The sequence below is a fragment of the Schistocerca gregaria genome, chromosome 8 (genome assembly GCF_023897955.1).
Source record: "Schistocerca gregaria isolate iqSchGreg1 chromosome 8, iqSchGreg1.2, whole genome shotgun sequence".
Lineage (NCBI taxonomy): Eukaryota > Metazoa > Arthropoda > Insecta > Orthoptera > Acrididae > Schistocerca > Schistocerca gregaria.
In genome coordinates, this window is record NC_064927.1 from 290,513,022 (window position 1) to 290,530,932 (window position 17,911).

Here is a 17,911-nt window from a genome sequence, read left to right on the forward strand (position 1 = left end):
AAAAAGACACAATATATTCAGTTCTGCACATCGAAGGATAATACACCAACAATAAGTGTAACACTTGGTGAGGAAATAATAAATAGGGCGGAAACTTCAAAATTCTGAGGGGCCCTTATTGATGATAATTTAAATTGGACAAAAAACATTTTTGAACGCCTAAAACAACTTAGTTCAGCCACATTTACGCTTAAAATCATTGCAAATCTTGGGGAGATGCAAATCAGTAGGCTTACATATTTTGTAAATTTTCATTCTATAATGTCATATGGAACAATGTTCTAGTGTAACTGATCTTTCAGATAGACTCTTCACTCCACAAAAATACACTGTAAGAAAAACATGTGGTACTCACCCACGATCTTGTCGAAGATATCTGTTTAAGGAGTTGTGCATTCTGACTACTGCTTCACAGTGCATTTTGTCCCACATGAAGTTTGTCATAAATAATTGACTGGAGTTTAAAAGGAACAATGAGGTAAATACACTAGGTGATCAAAAGTATCCTGACACTGTCAAAAAAATATGTCCTCCATATTGCATTGTGCTACCACCTACTGCCAGATACTCCATATCAAAGACCTCAATAGTCATTAGATATCGTGAGAGAGAGCAGAATGGGGTGCTCCGCAGAACTCACGGACTTCTAACGTGGTCAGGTGTTTGGGTGTCATAGATCTGTAAGCGAGATTTCCATACTCCTAAATAGCCTTAGGTCCACTGTGTCTGATGTGAAGTAAAGTGGAAATGTGAAGGGACATGTACAGCACAAAAGCGTGCAGGCCAAACTTGTCTGTTGACTGACAGAGACCGCCGACAGTTGAAGAGGGTCGCAGAGTGTAACAGGCACACATCTATCCAGACCGTCACACAGGAATTCCAAACTGCATCAGGATCCACTGCAAATACTATGACAGTTCGGTGGGAGGTGAGAAAACAGGGATTTCATGGTCGAGCAGCTGCTCATAAGCCACACACATCACACCAGTATGGTTGAACAGTGGAAAAACATCGTGTGGAGTGACAAATCACAGTACACAATGTGGCGATCTGATGGCAGGGTGTAAGTATTGCGAATGCCCAGTGAATGTCATCCGCTAGCGTGTGTAGTGCCAACAGGTAAAACTCGGAGGCAGTGGTGTTATGGTATGGTCATGTTTTTATGGAGGGGGCTTACACCCCTTGTTGCTTTGCGAGTCACTATCACAGCATAGGCCTACATTGATGTTTTAAGTACCTTCTTACTTCCCACTGTTGAATAGCAATTTGAGGATGGCGATTGCATCTTTCAACATGACCGAGTACCTGTTCATAATGCACGGCCTGTGGCAGAGTGGTTACATGAAAATAACATCCCTGTAATGGACTGGCCTGCACAGAGTCCTGACCTGAATCTTGCACAGAGTCTTGACCTGAATCCTACAGAACACCTTTAGGATGTTTTGGAATGTCAACTTCATGCCAGGTTTCACCGACCGACATCAATACCTCTCCTAAGTGCAGCACTCCATGAAGAATGGGCTGCCATTCACCAAGAAACCTTCCAGCACCTGACTGAACATATGCCAAATACTTTTGATCACATAGTGTAATTACAATAACAGAAGGAAAAATGACATTCATTTTTCCCCCTTAAGGTTGTATGTAGCACAAGAAGGTGTGCACAATAATGCAACAAAAATGTACCAGTGATGTAAAATGTCTGACAGGCAACAAAGTAAAATTTTATAACAAACTGAGAAAATGTCTCCTTGACTAGTTCTTCTATACCGTAGAAAAATTTCTGTTATTGTAACGTATAAAAGGTGGTGAGTAGGCATTACTAAATAACATCTGTATACCTTTTTTTCTTTTTGTAGGAAAAAAGTTTAGAAATGGTCAGAATGTAACAGTACGTGCAAATTAATATTCAATGCAAATGTAAAATGACTCATTACACTTCATTACAATCTATTGTGCAAAATGATCCATGGAACATGTAACTAGCTAGCTAACTAACTAGAAGGATACTGTGTCCCATAAATCCAATGCCTTAGACAGGTCACAGGAAATACCAAGCCTTGCTATTTTGTTAGTTATGGCTTGTAGAGGGAGAGCAGAGCAACTCTTCTGATATCCAAATTGTAATTTACTGAGGATGTTATTGCTGCTCAGGTGAGGCACCATCCTAGAATACATTACCTTCTCAAAAATTTTGGAAAATTATGCCAGTGACAGAAGAGGTAAGTAGTTATTGACACCTCTCCTATCATATTTCTCAAAAAGCGGTTTAAGAATGGCATATTTCAATCTCTCTGAAAAAATGGCCTGAGTTAGTGAGGCATTACTTACTTCAGATAAGACAGGGCTTATCACATGGGAATAAATCTTTAGCACTCTGTTGGAAACACCATCCTACCCAGGTGAATTTTTCTTTTTGAGAGAATAAATAATTTTCTTAATTTAAGAAGAAGAAGAAGAAGAAGAAGATAGTGATACACCCAGAGAGAAGTTCAGGAGGCTTGCTTTTTCAAAATAGCACTGCGATTTTTCTCCTCAAACTTTTCACCATATTTAGGAAATGATTATTACTCATATTTGCTACCTGTGACTTACCAGCTACAGTCCTTGTGTTTAATTCAACAGCAATGTTATCCAGTTCCGTGGCCAGTCATCCAGTCTCCATTTTAGCACATTCCAAACAGCCTTAAGTCTCCAGAATGAGATTTTCACTCTGCAGCGGAGTGTGCGCTGATATGAAACTTCCTGGCAGATTAAAACTGTGTGCCCGACCGAGACTCGAACTCGGGACCTTTGCCTTTCGCGGGCAAGTGCTCTACCATCTGAGCTACCGAAGCACGACTCACGGCCGGTACTCACAGCTTTACTTCTGCCAGTATCCGTCTCCTACCTTCCAACTTTACAGAAGCTCTCCTGGTAGAGCACTTGCCCGCGAAAGGCAAAGGTCCCGAGTTCAAGTCTCGGTCGGGCACACAGTTTTAATCTGCCAGGAAGTTTCAGCCTTAAGTCTGTTTCCAGAATTATTGATTTCTGACATACTGTGCATGTTCCTTTATTTTTAATAAATTTTCTAAGTAATTTTGAGTTGTTTCTGAAGTGTGCGACTACTTTAGGATCTCTACTTCTTCTTGCTAGCAGATAAATTTCTCTTTTCCTTTCTCAAAATACTTCAGTCCCTCTAGCGATCCATGGTTTTTCAACATGGCTGTTTAATGTCCTTATTGATTAGCTTATGCAGAAAGCTATTTTCAAATAATGGTATGAGTTTATCATGTAATAACTTAAATTTTATGTCAACATTTGGTTTATTACAAATTTCAGCCCAGGTCATCTATTGTAAACTATTCTTAAAAACATTTGTTCTGGAGTCATTAATTATTCTAACTGATTTTTACCAAGAAGTATCAATACTGTAGGAGACTATCTTACTTATCCTAAATAACTATGCATCGTGATCAGTGAGAGCACCTATTACTGTGTATACAGTTAATTTCTTGCTTTGAGAGCTTATCCACTGATGGTGTAAATTTAATTATTGAGATCAAATTGTAGGATCCAAATAAGAGTTTCTGATCATTTTTCCTATAAGAATCCTTTAGAAAATGTACACTGAAATAACTGCAGACTATTAACTGCTTGCTGCTCTCTGGCAGATGGCATAGACAGTTCAGAACTTTCTAGTGGGGATCTACACACAGTCAACTATTTTTTTCTGTATTAATTTACAAGCATACACTTCTATGTTTTGACCACCACAAACTCTACTTCTCTCAGTGTTTCTGAACTCGAATTCTGTCTTAATATATGAAACAACTCCTCCTTTACCCATATTAGTTCCACATGAGTAAGAAGCTACAGTATAATCTTTTACATGTAATTTCTCTAACACTGTTGTTATGTGGTGCTCAGAAAGGCACAGGGTAGCCTATCTTTTCAGAATACTTTAAATTTTCCAAACAGACAACACATATTTCCACTGTTGACTGCTTTTAGCTGATTTCTATTCCATATTCGTTTATCTCAATATCTGTCACATTGGCATTTACACAATGATTGAAATGAGAAACTGTGCTACACTGTTCCACAAAAAAACAGTTTCAGAAGACCAACTTCAGTATTTTGAGCTTCTCTCTGTCACCTATCACTTTGGTGCAAGTCTGGTTACTGAGCGACTGAACATATGATTCTAAAACCCTTATTGACTTCATGTATGACCAAAACTTCTAAGGATTCTTTGTAATGTAGGTCGGCAATATTTAACGTTTGACTTCACTGAACACTTCTTGCATTGCTCTCTTATAGTCATTATGACTTTGTTCAGTTCACCTTACTTGGTGTTGCTTTCAGAAGCAATACTCAGCATGACATTAAGTAACTCCTCAAAAATGTCAATTACCTCACACTGATTTTAGTGTACACTATGAAATACATAAGAATGTACCAATTCAAAGTAATGTGAAAGACAAAGAAAAACAGAAACCAGAAAATATTATCATACACAAGAAAATCAAATATTAGTGGCAGTTAATTATACATACCAACTTTAGCTCTGACATAACCATCAGGATTCATGCTTGGCATAATATGAATTCGAGTAGAGTTCACAATGCGTGAAACAGTGTCATTGGTTCCATAATTCTCACATAGGAATTTTATGAAGAGTAGCAGCACCTCACGTCCCACCACTTCGTTACCATGCATATTACCCACATACTTCACTTCTGGTTCACCTGTCAATTAACACAATAATGTAACACAGCTTTAAGAAATCGAAACATTATTTCGTATTATACTTCAGTGTGATGTCATAAAACACGTTAATGTCTCCTCAGCCCCTCTGCACAACAGACTTTTCTGTGACTGACCATGACACTGACTCAAAGGAGACTTAACAGACCTAATATGAAACAAGATATCAAGTAGAGAATTTTGAACTAATGAAAACAAATAGAAGCAATGCTATTGTTCACATAAATACAGTGCACTGTGAATTTCGTTATTCGTCTTCAATTGTCTTATTTTCCTCTAACATCACTATTTTGGATGACTTTTATAACCTTCATAACATGTAAAAACAATAAAATATCTGATTTTTTTTGTCTTCTCTTTAACAAGTGAAGAAGAAGCATAGTGGAACTGTTTAATTACTTCTCTGTGTGTAACTAACCACAGGTATTCTGTTTTCCTGTAAATTGTGATCTACAGTTTGTATTTTACTGTTCTGGTTTTATAAGCAAAGTAAGCAATCCTGTAAAAGCCAGATGTCTGGATCTAAGTGGTGTGTGCACAGTCTTAATGCATCTTGACCATCCAATACAATGAATAATTGTCAAACAGAAAAAGTTTCATGGATTAACTGTCCTGAAACTGGTGTAGGCCAATCTCTGAAAATATCCTCTACTGCAGAAGCACTAGTCCTGCAACGTATATATGGTAGGTTAGATGGGGAATCACTGTGGAGTTTGACACTAATACTGGGAGTCAATCCCTGATGTGGATTGATATCAGTTTAAGTCTGGCAGACAGTTTTTATTTGTTTTGAATATTACAAAACCATGAAAAATCTGCTTCAAACACAATATTTTAGTCAACAATAGAGAATGTTTCCAAACGTAAAGTTTATCACAAGAAACGTATTCTTGAAGTCAAGTATTTACCCTTTTTTTGGCACTTTAAGCTCCATACAGTAATATAATAAGCAACATGCTTATTTCTATGCTATAGTTTCACACACTCTTCACCTAATACACAAACTGACTCAAAAAACTAAGAGAGTTTTACATCAACTCTGCATAAAAATTACTTGAATAATTTTCTTCCCAAATATGTCAATGCACAAAATTAAGACAAAAATTTTGATTTTGATAACTAACAGAGTTTCCTTTGCAATTCATTTTACTTGACTAATTTAGCTTTTTTATCTGATATATGTAATAAATAACACCACAGTTGCTATTCTGGAGATTGCATTACTGCCATGACCATAGGTATTTCCATCATATTAAAATGAGATATTTGCACCTTTTATTTGGTGCAGAGCTAATCGTATCGTGACACCATGGTTAGTGCAACTTATTATTAAAACATTTTTATGGTATGTTTCAATTTATGCTGCAATGACAAGTTGAACATGTCACCTGACAATGTTTCACGAACTTTACCGCCAGTCTCTATAAAGCTCTGCACAAAATAGTAGCTGAAGTTGTTATTAGTGAGGTTCTATCTTTCATATTTGGTTTACAACTAGATCTCCTGTGCCATATCCACAAATCCCTCAACTATCTCTATGAACCAGCTTCAAAGGAGCACTCCATCTACCCATTAAACAGTATCAGGATACACATGAACCTCTTAACCATATTCCTCACCAGGGCTTTGACTAGCTTTCATTGTGCCCTGAAAGATGGAGCATCCTTCCCACAATCCTTCCCATTTCTCTGAAAGTGATGTTCTATCACCCTTCCTATCTACAAAATTACTGGTTCACTCATATCTCACACATACTCCCAACCCTCTGCCTTACTGACTGTGCCCCTGTTAAAGATCCAGGTCAGACAGTCTTTCGCACATGCTCAGCATATCCCATTATGTTCCCACCATATACGTATTCCCCTTGCAGAGACACCTGTGAAAGCAGTTAAATCATGTACCAGCCCCACAATAACTTTCTACACAGCCTTCTGTATGGGCAGACCACCAACCAAACAACCATCTGTCCACGGGAATGAAAGTCCACCCCCAGCCTGAGGCAATGAACAAAGTTGGCCACACAGTGATAGAATATGCTGCTGAGCACAACATGCTCAGCTTCAATGTTTGCTTCACAACCCCTCCCATTATAATAGCCATCTCTGTATTATACATATGGGTAATTTTCTTGCTTCAATTCCACAATTCTTCTAGCCTCACTCTCTGCCAGCTGCTGTTCCATACCAGTTCCATCCCTGTCACTACCCCCTTCAGCTTATTATTCTACACACGCACTTCTCTCTCTCTGTGGTCTTCCTCTATTCTATCTCTCCCCTCCCTTCCAACCGACTCTATCAATTCATCATACGTTACATCCAACATCCCCCGCCTAGACCTGTATGGACTGATTGGTGCTATATTCCTATACTGTTCCCTTACTGGTCCTTTCTCCTAGCCATCAGAATCTCTTGCCCCTCTCTAGTTATTTGCATGTCAGCTAATTTGTCAAACATAAATCCTCACCTGAATTGGGCTGCAGGACACTGTCAGCTAGGATAATGTGTGTGTGTGTGTGTGTGTGTGTGTGTGTGTGTTCCAACAATCAACTGATGATTGGATGTGGAAGTGGAAGTGGAAGTAGTAGTAGTAGTAGTAGTAGTAGTAGTAGTAGCAGTAGTAGTAGAAGAAGAAGAAGAAGAAGAAGAAGAAGAAGGTAGTCTCAGAAGACTGAAGTGAGTCTCTTGCAACAATAATTGAGGTAAGAATAGGTAAAATTTCTATTTATGTCCACTTACCTGGTTCATGGTGTCCTGGGTTGTCAGTAATTTCAATGACGTATAGCTGTCGACCTTCAACACTTTTACCAATAGAATACAAGCGCGTGATTGAAGGATATGTTTCTGCTATGCTTTTAAGGAAGTTTTCCATCTCTGTGTAGTTATGGTGATAAAATGAAGTAGGCAGAATAAAACCTTCAGCATTTGTTAATGGATGTGTCATAACCTCTGGTTTCATGTCCTCTGGAAATTAGAAAAAGCAAAACCTGTTGCTTCAGCTGTTTCAATTGTAATGAATGGCTTTCCTTTTATGTTTCTTGATTTTCTAGTAAACTGCCCAGCTGAGCAGCAGAAATACACTGACTCAGGAATATTGCAATAGCTTTAACATCATTATAATCTTTAGATAAAACATTCACTTAATATTTAGTAGCACAACCTTAATGACAGAAACAATGAAAACATATTCCAATGTACAACATATGTGGTAAAACCTATTTCTTAAACAAAAGCAATTCACGCACGTCTGAGGGTGCACAAATCCCCCCACACAAACACGCACTCAAACACTAAGGATGTGTTTTTCAACAGTGACATTAAATTTAAACTCTTAACTTAATTTCTTCTCTCACATAATAAGTTCAGCATCTAGTTGTGAAATAATTTCAGACCACTGGTGTATTAAAACAGTTGTCAAACAATGCTTGTTGCACTTTGTAGATTTTGTGGGAGGGAGAGGACACAGGGAGTTGGAAGTCCTTTAGCACTAATTTGGTACAGTGCTTGCATTCCCCTAATTTACAGAAAGATTTTTCATCAATGAATGATTGTTGCAGTAAATTAAGAAAATTGTGTGTAATAGTTCATCTTACGAGTTATAACTTTGGACCAGAGATTGAATTACATGATATGACAACACTGTAATTGCATATTTTCCTGTGTTCAAACAAGGCTTATATTCAGAGAAAGATGAATGAGCACTGTAAGCCAGAAATCTGGCCAAAGCAGTCAAAGAGTAATGTACAGATAGCAATCTACAGCACACATGCATCTCAGCTTTGGCTAAGACAAATACTGTAGCCACCAACGGAAACAATAATATGTTATACAGCAGCTGACAGCAACAAGCTGAAATAAACAATGAATGTTGAGCTGCTGATAGAAAAATATATTTTTCGAAAAACTAGCAGGTGTAGGAAACTTAACTGAGAAGACTGCATGCCAGAATTAATAGTTATTCCATTTACACAAACCAAAATAACCACCGGTACACTAATTCACTGTTTGGTACGCCATGAGATGATATGGTCTCTTCTGAAATTTATACACTGGTCTTCATAAAATCTTCACTAAGTGGTGAACTTCTGCATGAGACCAAATGGTGACAGAATGTCTTTCGATGAACTGTTGCCAATTACAATCAAGAAAATGGTGCTTACATTATGACTGTTTCACATCTTCCTTCATACAGTCTTTCCCAAGCAGAAAGACAGTTTCACTAACCAATAAGTACCAACAAGACTGCACAGTTGATACTACTTACCACATTTACATGGCAAACTTAAGATGACGACACCCAATGGCATTTATTCATCATCATCATCTTTTACAGTTTTCAGTACCTGGCTTGGTCTGCTTAGGACATAACTCTTTCCATCTTTCCCTGTCCTCCAACCATTCATCCCTCTGCACTCTGTCCCAGTTTTCTCTTCTGTTCTTCACACATTCCTTCACTCCAATGATCCATCTGTCTCTCATGTCTTCCTCTAGGTCTCTTGCCTGCTATTGAGGCAGTCTCAGTATCTCGCCAACTCTCATTCTTTTAACTTGTCCATTCCATTTTCATCTTGTTTTTTCTATTCTCTCTTGCATGGGAATCTCTTTCACCATTTCTCCCACCCTGCTCATTCCTTACTCTATCCATTTTTGTTAGTTTTATCCTGATTCTTTGAAATTTCCCCTCACAAGCCTGTACCCTGCTCACCTACATTTTCATTACCCATGTACCCAATGAATATGTGAGCACTGGTCCATAATATGCATGGTGTAAACTTTGTTCGCATTTTGGTGGTCACCTTTATTCCACAACACGCTTCTTACACTCAGCAGAAATTTATGGGCTTACATTCTCCTTTCACTAATATCCTAATCATGCCTTGTGCTGTCTTCTGTAATGCTCCCAAGCTACTTGAAATCTTCCACTTTTGTTAGTTGTTGCACTCTAATACTTATATTCATTGCAACTCTCCTCTTATTCTTCACTGTCAGTGTTAATTATAGCACCAAGATGCGTGCAAATTATTTTGCAGTTTCAGTACTAATTTAGTATCCATCACATGTGATAAATCACACACAAGACAGACATTAATAAGAAAGCAAAATATTACTGGTGTGTGCATACTGTAGGTATTTATAGGTAAAAAGGAAAACTGAATGTTTGTGGGGTGGGGTGGGGATTGGTCTAAAGAAGTAAAAAACAGAGACATAAGAAAGGATATACTTATAAAATAGATAATTATAAAAACATATTTTTCATTAGGTCGAATATAAAGGTAAGTGGATCATCAGAAACAATTAACAGCAATAAAAACTGTAATCAAAATAACAATCATCTCTTCTGATTTATGAGAGCTTGCTGGAAACTAAATGCTTCTGAATTTTTTATGTGAACTCTTAGAGCTTTTTAAATAAGACAAATTTATTAACATTCTACATCTCTATTCTTCATTTCAACAAATTTGCAGCCCCCTGTCATTACAGAGCTCTGAATTGTAGCGGGTAACACGGCTGTTTGAAACGTAATTATGTCGGTGTGTGGCAAACAGTGTGTCAAGTTTCAAATTCAATAAGTTTGTCCACACATGGAGTGCTCTCTCCTTCAGCATGACAATGCCAGACCGCACATGAGTGTTGTGACATCTGCAACAATCCATCACCTTGGGTTCATTATCATTGTTCATCCTCCGTACAGTTCAGACTTGGCCCCATCCAATTTTCATCTTTTTCAAAACTGAAAGAACAGCTTCAAGGACTTCACTTTGATGGTGAATCAGTGCAAGCAGAGGTGAGGTTGTGGCTCCCTTTACAAAATCAAACCTTCTACAGTGACAGTATCAAAAATCTCTTCTCTTATTGAGAGAAAGTGTTCGTCACCAGGGTGGCTATGTTGAGAATATTTAAGATGCAGAATATTAATAACATTTGTTTTATTTATAAAGCACATAAAGAGTTTTCACATAAAAAAGATGGAGGCTTGCTATCAGCACACCCTTGTAAGCTGATGCATCATAATTTCCAGATATCTCAGATATCTATGCAAATAAAATAAAATATAAGCTATACTACGAACTCTATGATTTAATACTATGATCTGACCAAAATTCTGATTTTATTTGTAGAACACAGCATTAACTACGAATGTGCCAAATACAAACAAGAAAAAGCCAGTTTTCTGCTATGTAAGATTACTATAAACATGGATGAACAGAAATCTTTACAGAGAAGAATTTAACATATGAAGCTGTCAAGACACATCTCAATACATTATAATGAAAACACTTTGAAACAGCAGCAGCTGAACTCAGGAACACACATTTAGTAATGGTAATGGATGCAGATCCTCCAGAAAACTTCATCTTCAAATCTGAAAGCTTGTTCAGTACCTTGAAAATACCAAAAATGGAAATCATCTGTGGTGACTATAATTTGATTTCTTCAAGCCTCCAAATAAAAGAGATAAACTGTGAGCCCCTGACCAAGACTTTTAATTTAACCCTACATTAAATACACTAACAAGGATCTACATCAGATATGATTTCTATTCACAGACCTGTTCTCTTTACAAGACTATGGTGTTAAATAAGACTATGAGACTTTGTTATTAACAGCAGCTCACTGCCCAGAAAAAAATCATCTGTCAAAATTGAGTGATAGCAGGGACTTTGTGATAGTAATATTACGAACTTCTGTTCTTATTAATTGGATAGAAATTGGATGAAGCTTCGCATGACACAAATGCAAATAAATTTTCATGAAACATGGTCCAGATTCTCCAATTATGCAATATAGATTACATCCAGCTAGAAATAAAAGTTGGCCTGTGACTGGTGCAAAAGCATCCAATCTATAGAAAATATTTCTCCATTTCATTGCAAAAAGGAAAAAAAGCATTTCTAACAATTAAAACAGTCTTTGTCTAATCTTGTCTTGCTTTTTATTGTTAAAATTTATTTTGATCCACCATGTAGTTTCCTACAGCAATCTGTACGTGTCATGTCCAGATACAGTACCACTTTCATAGCATATAAACTATAATCAAGAGTTAATGCTGAGTATTGAACAGCTTCCTAAATAGCTACTGGGTTAAGAAGAAGAAGAAGAAGAAGAAGGGGAAAGAAAGAGACAACAAAACAACACAGGCTCTCACAAAATAATAAAGATACAAGGAAAGGACAAATGATGAATGTATCTACAAATCACAAAACAAGACACAGGTCACTCATAACATCAAATTTAAAACAGGCACAACACTGAATACAAAAAGTTCTAGTTGTAAAGCTATAAAATTCACAAGTGTCCTATGACAACACTGTAGCAAATATTTTCAATGAATGTTTCAGCAACATAACAAGATATCTAACCCAGACTAACTTTGGGATTGCAATGCCATACACACTACTGATATTCCAAACAGTATTGCACAACAAACATGACATTATATTATAGAATCTATGTTGTAAATACTAATCACCATTTTCCTACAAATATTTTCTAGGTTGCTAAGACAACTTCTGCTCCCACTCTCTCTACCATTAATGGTGTTGCACAAGAAACATTACATTACATTATAGAATCTATGTTGTATATAATACTCTCTCTTTTTCTACAAGTATTTTCTAGGTTGCTAGGAAAACTTCTCCCCTCCCCTCTCTACGCCTCCTCACAGTGTTCCTCATCCACCCACTGCCACCATTACACATGGTGTCACAGATAATGAAGTCAATCGCAAGAAAGTAGCAGAGCTTAATGGCACCTCAAAGAAGCTCTTTTATAATGAGCTGCTAGTGAACACAAACAAGAATTCATTACAACCAAATGACCAGGACAGCTTCAGCCACTCTACATCCACAAACAAAGCTGTCTATGACTTTGTGTGCTATCCTAAAATATACAGACATAAAGGAAATGCTTATTGAATATTTCTAAACCTGCCCAAAGAATTTAATACTATTGATCACGTGACTAAAGCTACATTGAAAATGAAAGAAATCTGAGGTATTCGGAATGAATGTAATAGATATTGTCCCCAGCAACAAGGAGTTCTATATCCTACACACTATCTATGGTATGTGATAGACATTACTTCAGACACCACTGTTACCTTTCCCCCTCCCTGTCCTATTTGCATGTGACGTATTGGAAGTACAACTGTCATTAAACCTTCATATGAGCTCTAACTTCTCTGGTTTTACCATAATGGTCACTTTGCGAGATGTATGTAGCAGGAAGTAATGTGTTACCATGCCTGAAACTACTTGGAATGTACTCTCCGAATTTTAACAGTAAACCTCTCTGTGAAGCACAATACTTTTCTCATAGCAACTTACACTGGGGTTAGTTGAACTTCTCTGTGATGCTTTCATGTTTTCTAACCAAAACTATGATGATATATACTGCTCTTCTTTGGATCTTCTCTGTTGTCTTATTAATCCTACCTACTTATTATCCCAGACTGATGAACAATATTCAAGAATTTCTTACTGATTTCATAACCTTCCTTTTTCATTGGTTAGTTAAATTTCCTAAGGATTCTTCCAATGATTCTCAGTTGGTATCTATTTTGCTTACAACTACTTTATGAGGCCATCCACTGTTAATCACACCTGATACACGTTCCTAGATACCTGTATGTGATAACAGTGGTGTTTTGAGTAATTGATTGCCAATTATGTAGCAGAATTATACTGTCCAGTCACATTAATGCGATCACTTGTTAAAAGCTTGAATAACCACCTTTTGCAGCACAGACAGCTGCCAGATGTGCAGAAAGAGAATCAGTGAGATTCTGGAAGGCAATGACATGGATGTGGAGCCATGCCAACTTCAGTACCATAACCAAATGTGCTAAGTTTCTCAGTTAAGGATCTCATGCCTACAGCCCTATTAAGGTGGTCCCACAAATTATCAGTTGGGTTTAAATCCAGGAAGTTTAGTCATCAGGGAGTAAGGTAAGCTCATACTTCAAACTGCGCACATAAATGCGAGCTGTGTGACACGTTGCGTTGCATACTGGTAGTTACTATTGTACCAAGGAAAAACAAGTATGCTGAGCTGGATATAGTCCTAAAGCATAGATGCAAACTTGTGTTGATCCAGTGTCCCTTCCAGAATGACTGGATCAATCAGGGAATGCCACAAAAACATTCCCCAGTGCATAATGCTCACTCCTCCAGCCTGGACTATCCCAGTGATTGTTGCGGGGTGTTTGACTTCAGATGTTTCACGTCATTCATGACCATTTGTCTGGTGGAGCATAAAACAGGATTCATAGGAAAAGGTCACCTATCAACATGCAGTGGATGTCCAGTTGCAGTACTGGTGTTTCAGCCTTCATCGACAATGAACAGCACCCAACATGGGTGCATGAATGTGGTGCCTACAGTAGAGGCCCACATGCAGCAATGTTCACTTAACAGCCATAGAGGAGACACTGTTGGTGCCCCCTTGCTTCATCTGGGTGATCAGTTGCTCAAAAGTTCCATGTCTATTCACTAGTATACATCTCCATAGTTGTAGTTCACTCGTCTCTAAGCCCCATAATGCATCACAGTTGCCTCGGTGCTGGTTTTGAATAGCTTCATTTTGTCATGCATGGTACACTTTAACCACAGTGGCACACTAACAGTTTACAGACTCATTCATTTCAGAAAGACTTCCACCCTAGGCCTGAAAGAAAGTGATCACACCCTTTAAGACATCAGGTAAGTCACCATTTCCTTATTACAAATATGACTGCATTGTTTTCCATGTCCCCCCAACACAGTGTATCTACCCTCCACTGCTAGTACTTCCAGATGCCATGTGAGAGTGGTTATTGCATGTTGACGTCGAACATAGGCAATGAATACATTAAAGTGACTGGTCCATGTACAATGGACATTTATGTCTATTTGTGATTGCATTTGTTTAAGTTGAAGGCCAACAGCAACCCCTCCACCAAGTGTTAATCTTTTGTATTTCTTTTAGCATTTAGCTACAATGGCACTGAGACAACCTTATAAAAGACTGAAATCAGTAATATTGGTCTAGTTCTGAATATTGGTTTAGTGATGCATGTTGAAAACAGAAATAATGCTTGGAGTATCTTGTTGCCCCATTGAACTACAATACACAGCTACTATAACATGACCAATGTCTTTTGCATAATATATATAGAACTGTGCATCTATCCCATCAACTCAGATCACCTTTCCTAAGTTGACAGATTTTAGTTTACTATTTGTTAGATAAAAATGTGTCAATATCTGTCATTTTGGCATTCTCTTGATGATTGAAAGGAGGAACCGCGGTTTGCAGTTTCTCAGTGTAACAATTTCAGAACATTGAATTCTGTATTCTAGTCTTATGTTTCTTATTGCCAATATTTGTACCAATAGCATCAATGAGTGACTTGTATAGACCTGTTAGAACCATTTACTTTCTTGTTATATGTCATTGTATCATTCATAGATCGTACTTCCATTAATGAAAAATTGCACCATTATTTCTCTTACAGGCATACACTAACACACAGATAAACAAAGATTAACTGTTTGATCTAACAATGTATTCAGTTTTTCATTAGCCCAGAATACAAGTTGCTTCATCAGACCACACTATTAAATCATGACTCACCCCACATAACTGGACATTCCTTTTAAGACCATCTTCACCCACTTTTATGTAGTCATATTGACTATTGCACAATTTTATTCCATTATGCATTCTGTTTTTTTTGACATGTAGAAACATTAATGTTATGAAAACTTGTGGTACAAAGATTATGCTTACAGTTGTTTTGATAGTAAGCATCAGTAATTCCAGATATTCTCTTACAAAAAAAAAATTGTTTCCTATATAAAAGCACGGCAGGTTGAGAATGTTCAGGACAGGAAGTAAAATTAGACAACTCTTGTTACCTTATGCTTCAGATGATTTTTATATCTTTATTTTTAATCATTTCTTCTCTAAATTTCAGTGCCCCTCCCAGTACAGATCAGTCATGCAGTACTCATATACAGCTGCTAGTCAGGTGACAGACTAAATGTAGAGCACGTATTTGGGCTTCCTCCATAGGCCAAAGATCAGTTAATTGCTATATTCAGAGGCAGGAGTAGATCTTCTACATTAAATAGGCTACAAAGGGAATCCATGGTAAGATTCAGAATTAGCATCATTTATTAGCGATTATAATGGCATCACAGTACTAGAAATATGCTGAAACTAGAAGTGGAAACTAGTGAAACCTTCATTTCAGATTGAAATGTTAGCTGTGAGGTTATCATCAATTCTGAATGTATAATAAGGTAAAGTAAGAAAATCTGTAACACAGTGTAATAGGATTCTTTCATAGATTATATGCTTTGGGAACTGTTGTGGTGGAACACTTCAGAGAAAACCTGGAGAATATTGCATGTAAATTTCCTGATCATTGTGTTCTCATGAGGGAGATTTCAACTCGCCAGCTATAGAAGTGAGTCATGTAATTAAACCATGAGACAAGGATTAATGTGCGGTTGTTCAAAACATCTTTTCTGAAAACTATTTTTAGCATTTAGTTCCATATCTGATTCATAAATGCAACATACATTAGATCTCTTAGTGACAAACAGACATGAATTTTTCAGTTCTCATTGTAGAGGAGATTTGCAATAACTATGTCTTTTACAGTATCGATGACTGTAGGTATTAACAGGAAATTTGGCATGTGAGACAAGCAACAGATTGTAGATTATCTGACCAGTCAACTCCAAATACTTGTCTCTGGAGCTGAAATAATGGATGATTAATATATACAATTGAATCATATTGTACAGCATGCTGTAGAGATGCAAGAGCTGAGCAAGGCTGTAAATTGTGGAAAAGTCCCACCATCATTCAATAACTATGTTATGAAGTTGCTACAAAAATAGAATGAGCTTCATCAAACATTAAAAAAAAGACCTTTTGCAACAAACAAAAACTGAAAATAGCCAAAACTAGTATCAGGAGAACAAGGCAAGAAGAGTAGACTGAATTCAAAAGTAAAATTTTGTCTACAGATCTACGAAAAAAAATAAAATAAATAAATAAAAAATCACATGATATGTGACACCACATAATCATCGAATTATGCAGCATTATGAGGATAAATTACTTTTTGGAAGATGAATAAATGTACAAAGAACTTATTATTACTATATTACTTCTTATGAGCTTATTCTGTGTTTGCGAATAAGACCTCATATAAGCTGTTGGTCCTATTTTAATTGTCTATTTTAATTAGGACTCCTGATATACACTCCAAAAAGAAAAGAAAAAAAAAGAAGGAGGAAATGATGCACCACAAAAGAATTATACAAAATTGGTAAATGTTATGTACACATACAGACAAACAAACAACCACAATTTCAGAAAAATTGGAACAATTTATTCACGAGAAAGAGCTTCACAAATCCAGTGACACGATAATGCATTGGTACACCACAGGCCCTTACACAAGCAGTTATTCAGCTTGGTACTGACTAATAGGGTTACTGGATGTCCTCCTGAGGGATATCGTGCCAAATTCTGTCCAATTGACACATTAGATTGTCAGAATACTGAGCTTGTGGGCAGGTCTTGCCCATAATACTCCAAATGTTCTCAACTGGGGAGATATCTGGCGACCTTGCTGGCCGAGGTAGGGTTTGGCCAGCATGAAGACAACCAGTAGAAACTCTCGCCGAGTATAGAAGGGCAATATCTTGCTGAAATGTACATCCAGGACGGTCTGCCATGAAGAGCAACACGTCAGGACATAGATGATCATCAGCATGCCATTGTGCTATAAGGAGTCACAGATGACAACCAAATGGGTCCATCTATGAAATGAAATGGCACCCCAGTCCATCACTCCTGGTTGTTGGCCATATGGCGGGCAACAATCAAGGTGGTATCCCACCACTATCCAGGGAATCTCTAGACACATCTTCAGCCCAGAATGTCATTGTCTGAAGTACATTTGTCTTCAGTTATGAGTCTTACTTTGAAATGAGCCCCGATTCCTTTGTTCATAACAATAGATCAATAGATGCATGTAAGTACTATCAAAGTAATTTTTAAGAATATCTGTAAAATACACACACACACACACACACACACACACACACACACACACACACACACACAGAGAGAGAGAGAGAGAGAGAGAGAGAGAGAGAGAGAGA

The 17,911-nt window shown here is 37.3% G+C and overlaps 1 protein-coding gene across 1 annotated transcript in view; it reads right to left on the reverse strand.

Annotated features, from left to right (window-relative positions):
- Window positions 1-17,911, reverse strand: part of LOC126285149 (carboxypeptidase D-like) — a 225,740-nt gene that overhangs the window by 138,021 nt on the left and 69,808 nt on the right. Inside the window, exons 6-7 of the mRNA XM_049984464.1 lie at window positions 7,485-7,709; window positions 4,539-4,730 (exon numbers count right to left, since the gene is read on the reverse strand). Of these exons, the coding sequence (XP_049840421.1) occupies window positions 4,539-4,730; window positions 7,485-7,709 (417 nt within the window). The remainder of the gene's footprint in view (window positions 1-4,538; window positions 4,731-7,484; window positions 7,710-17,911) is intronic.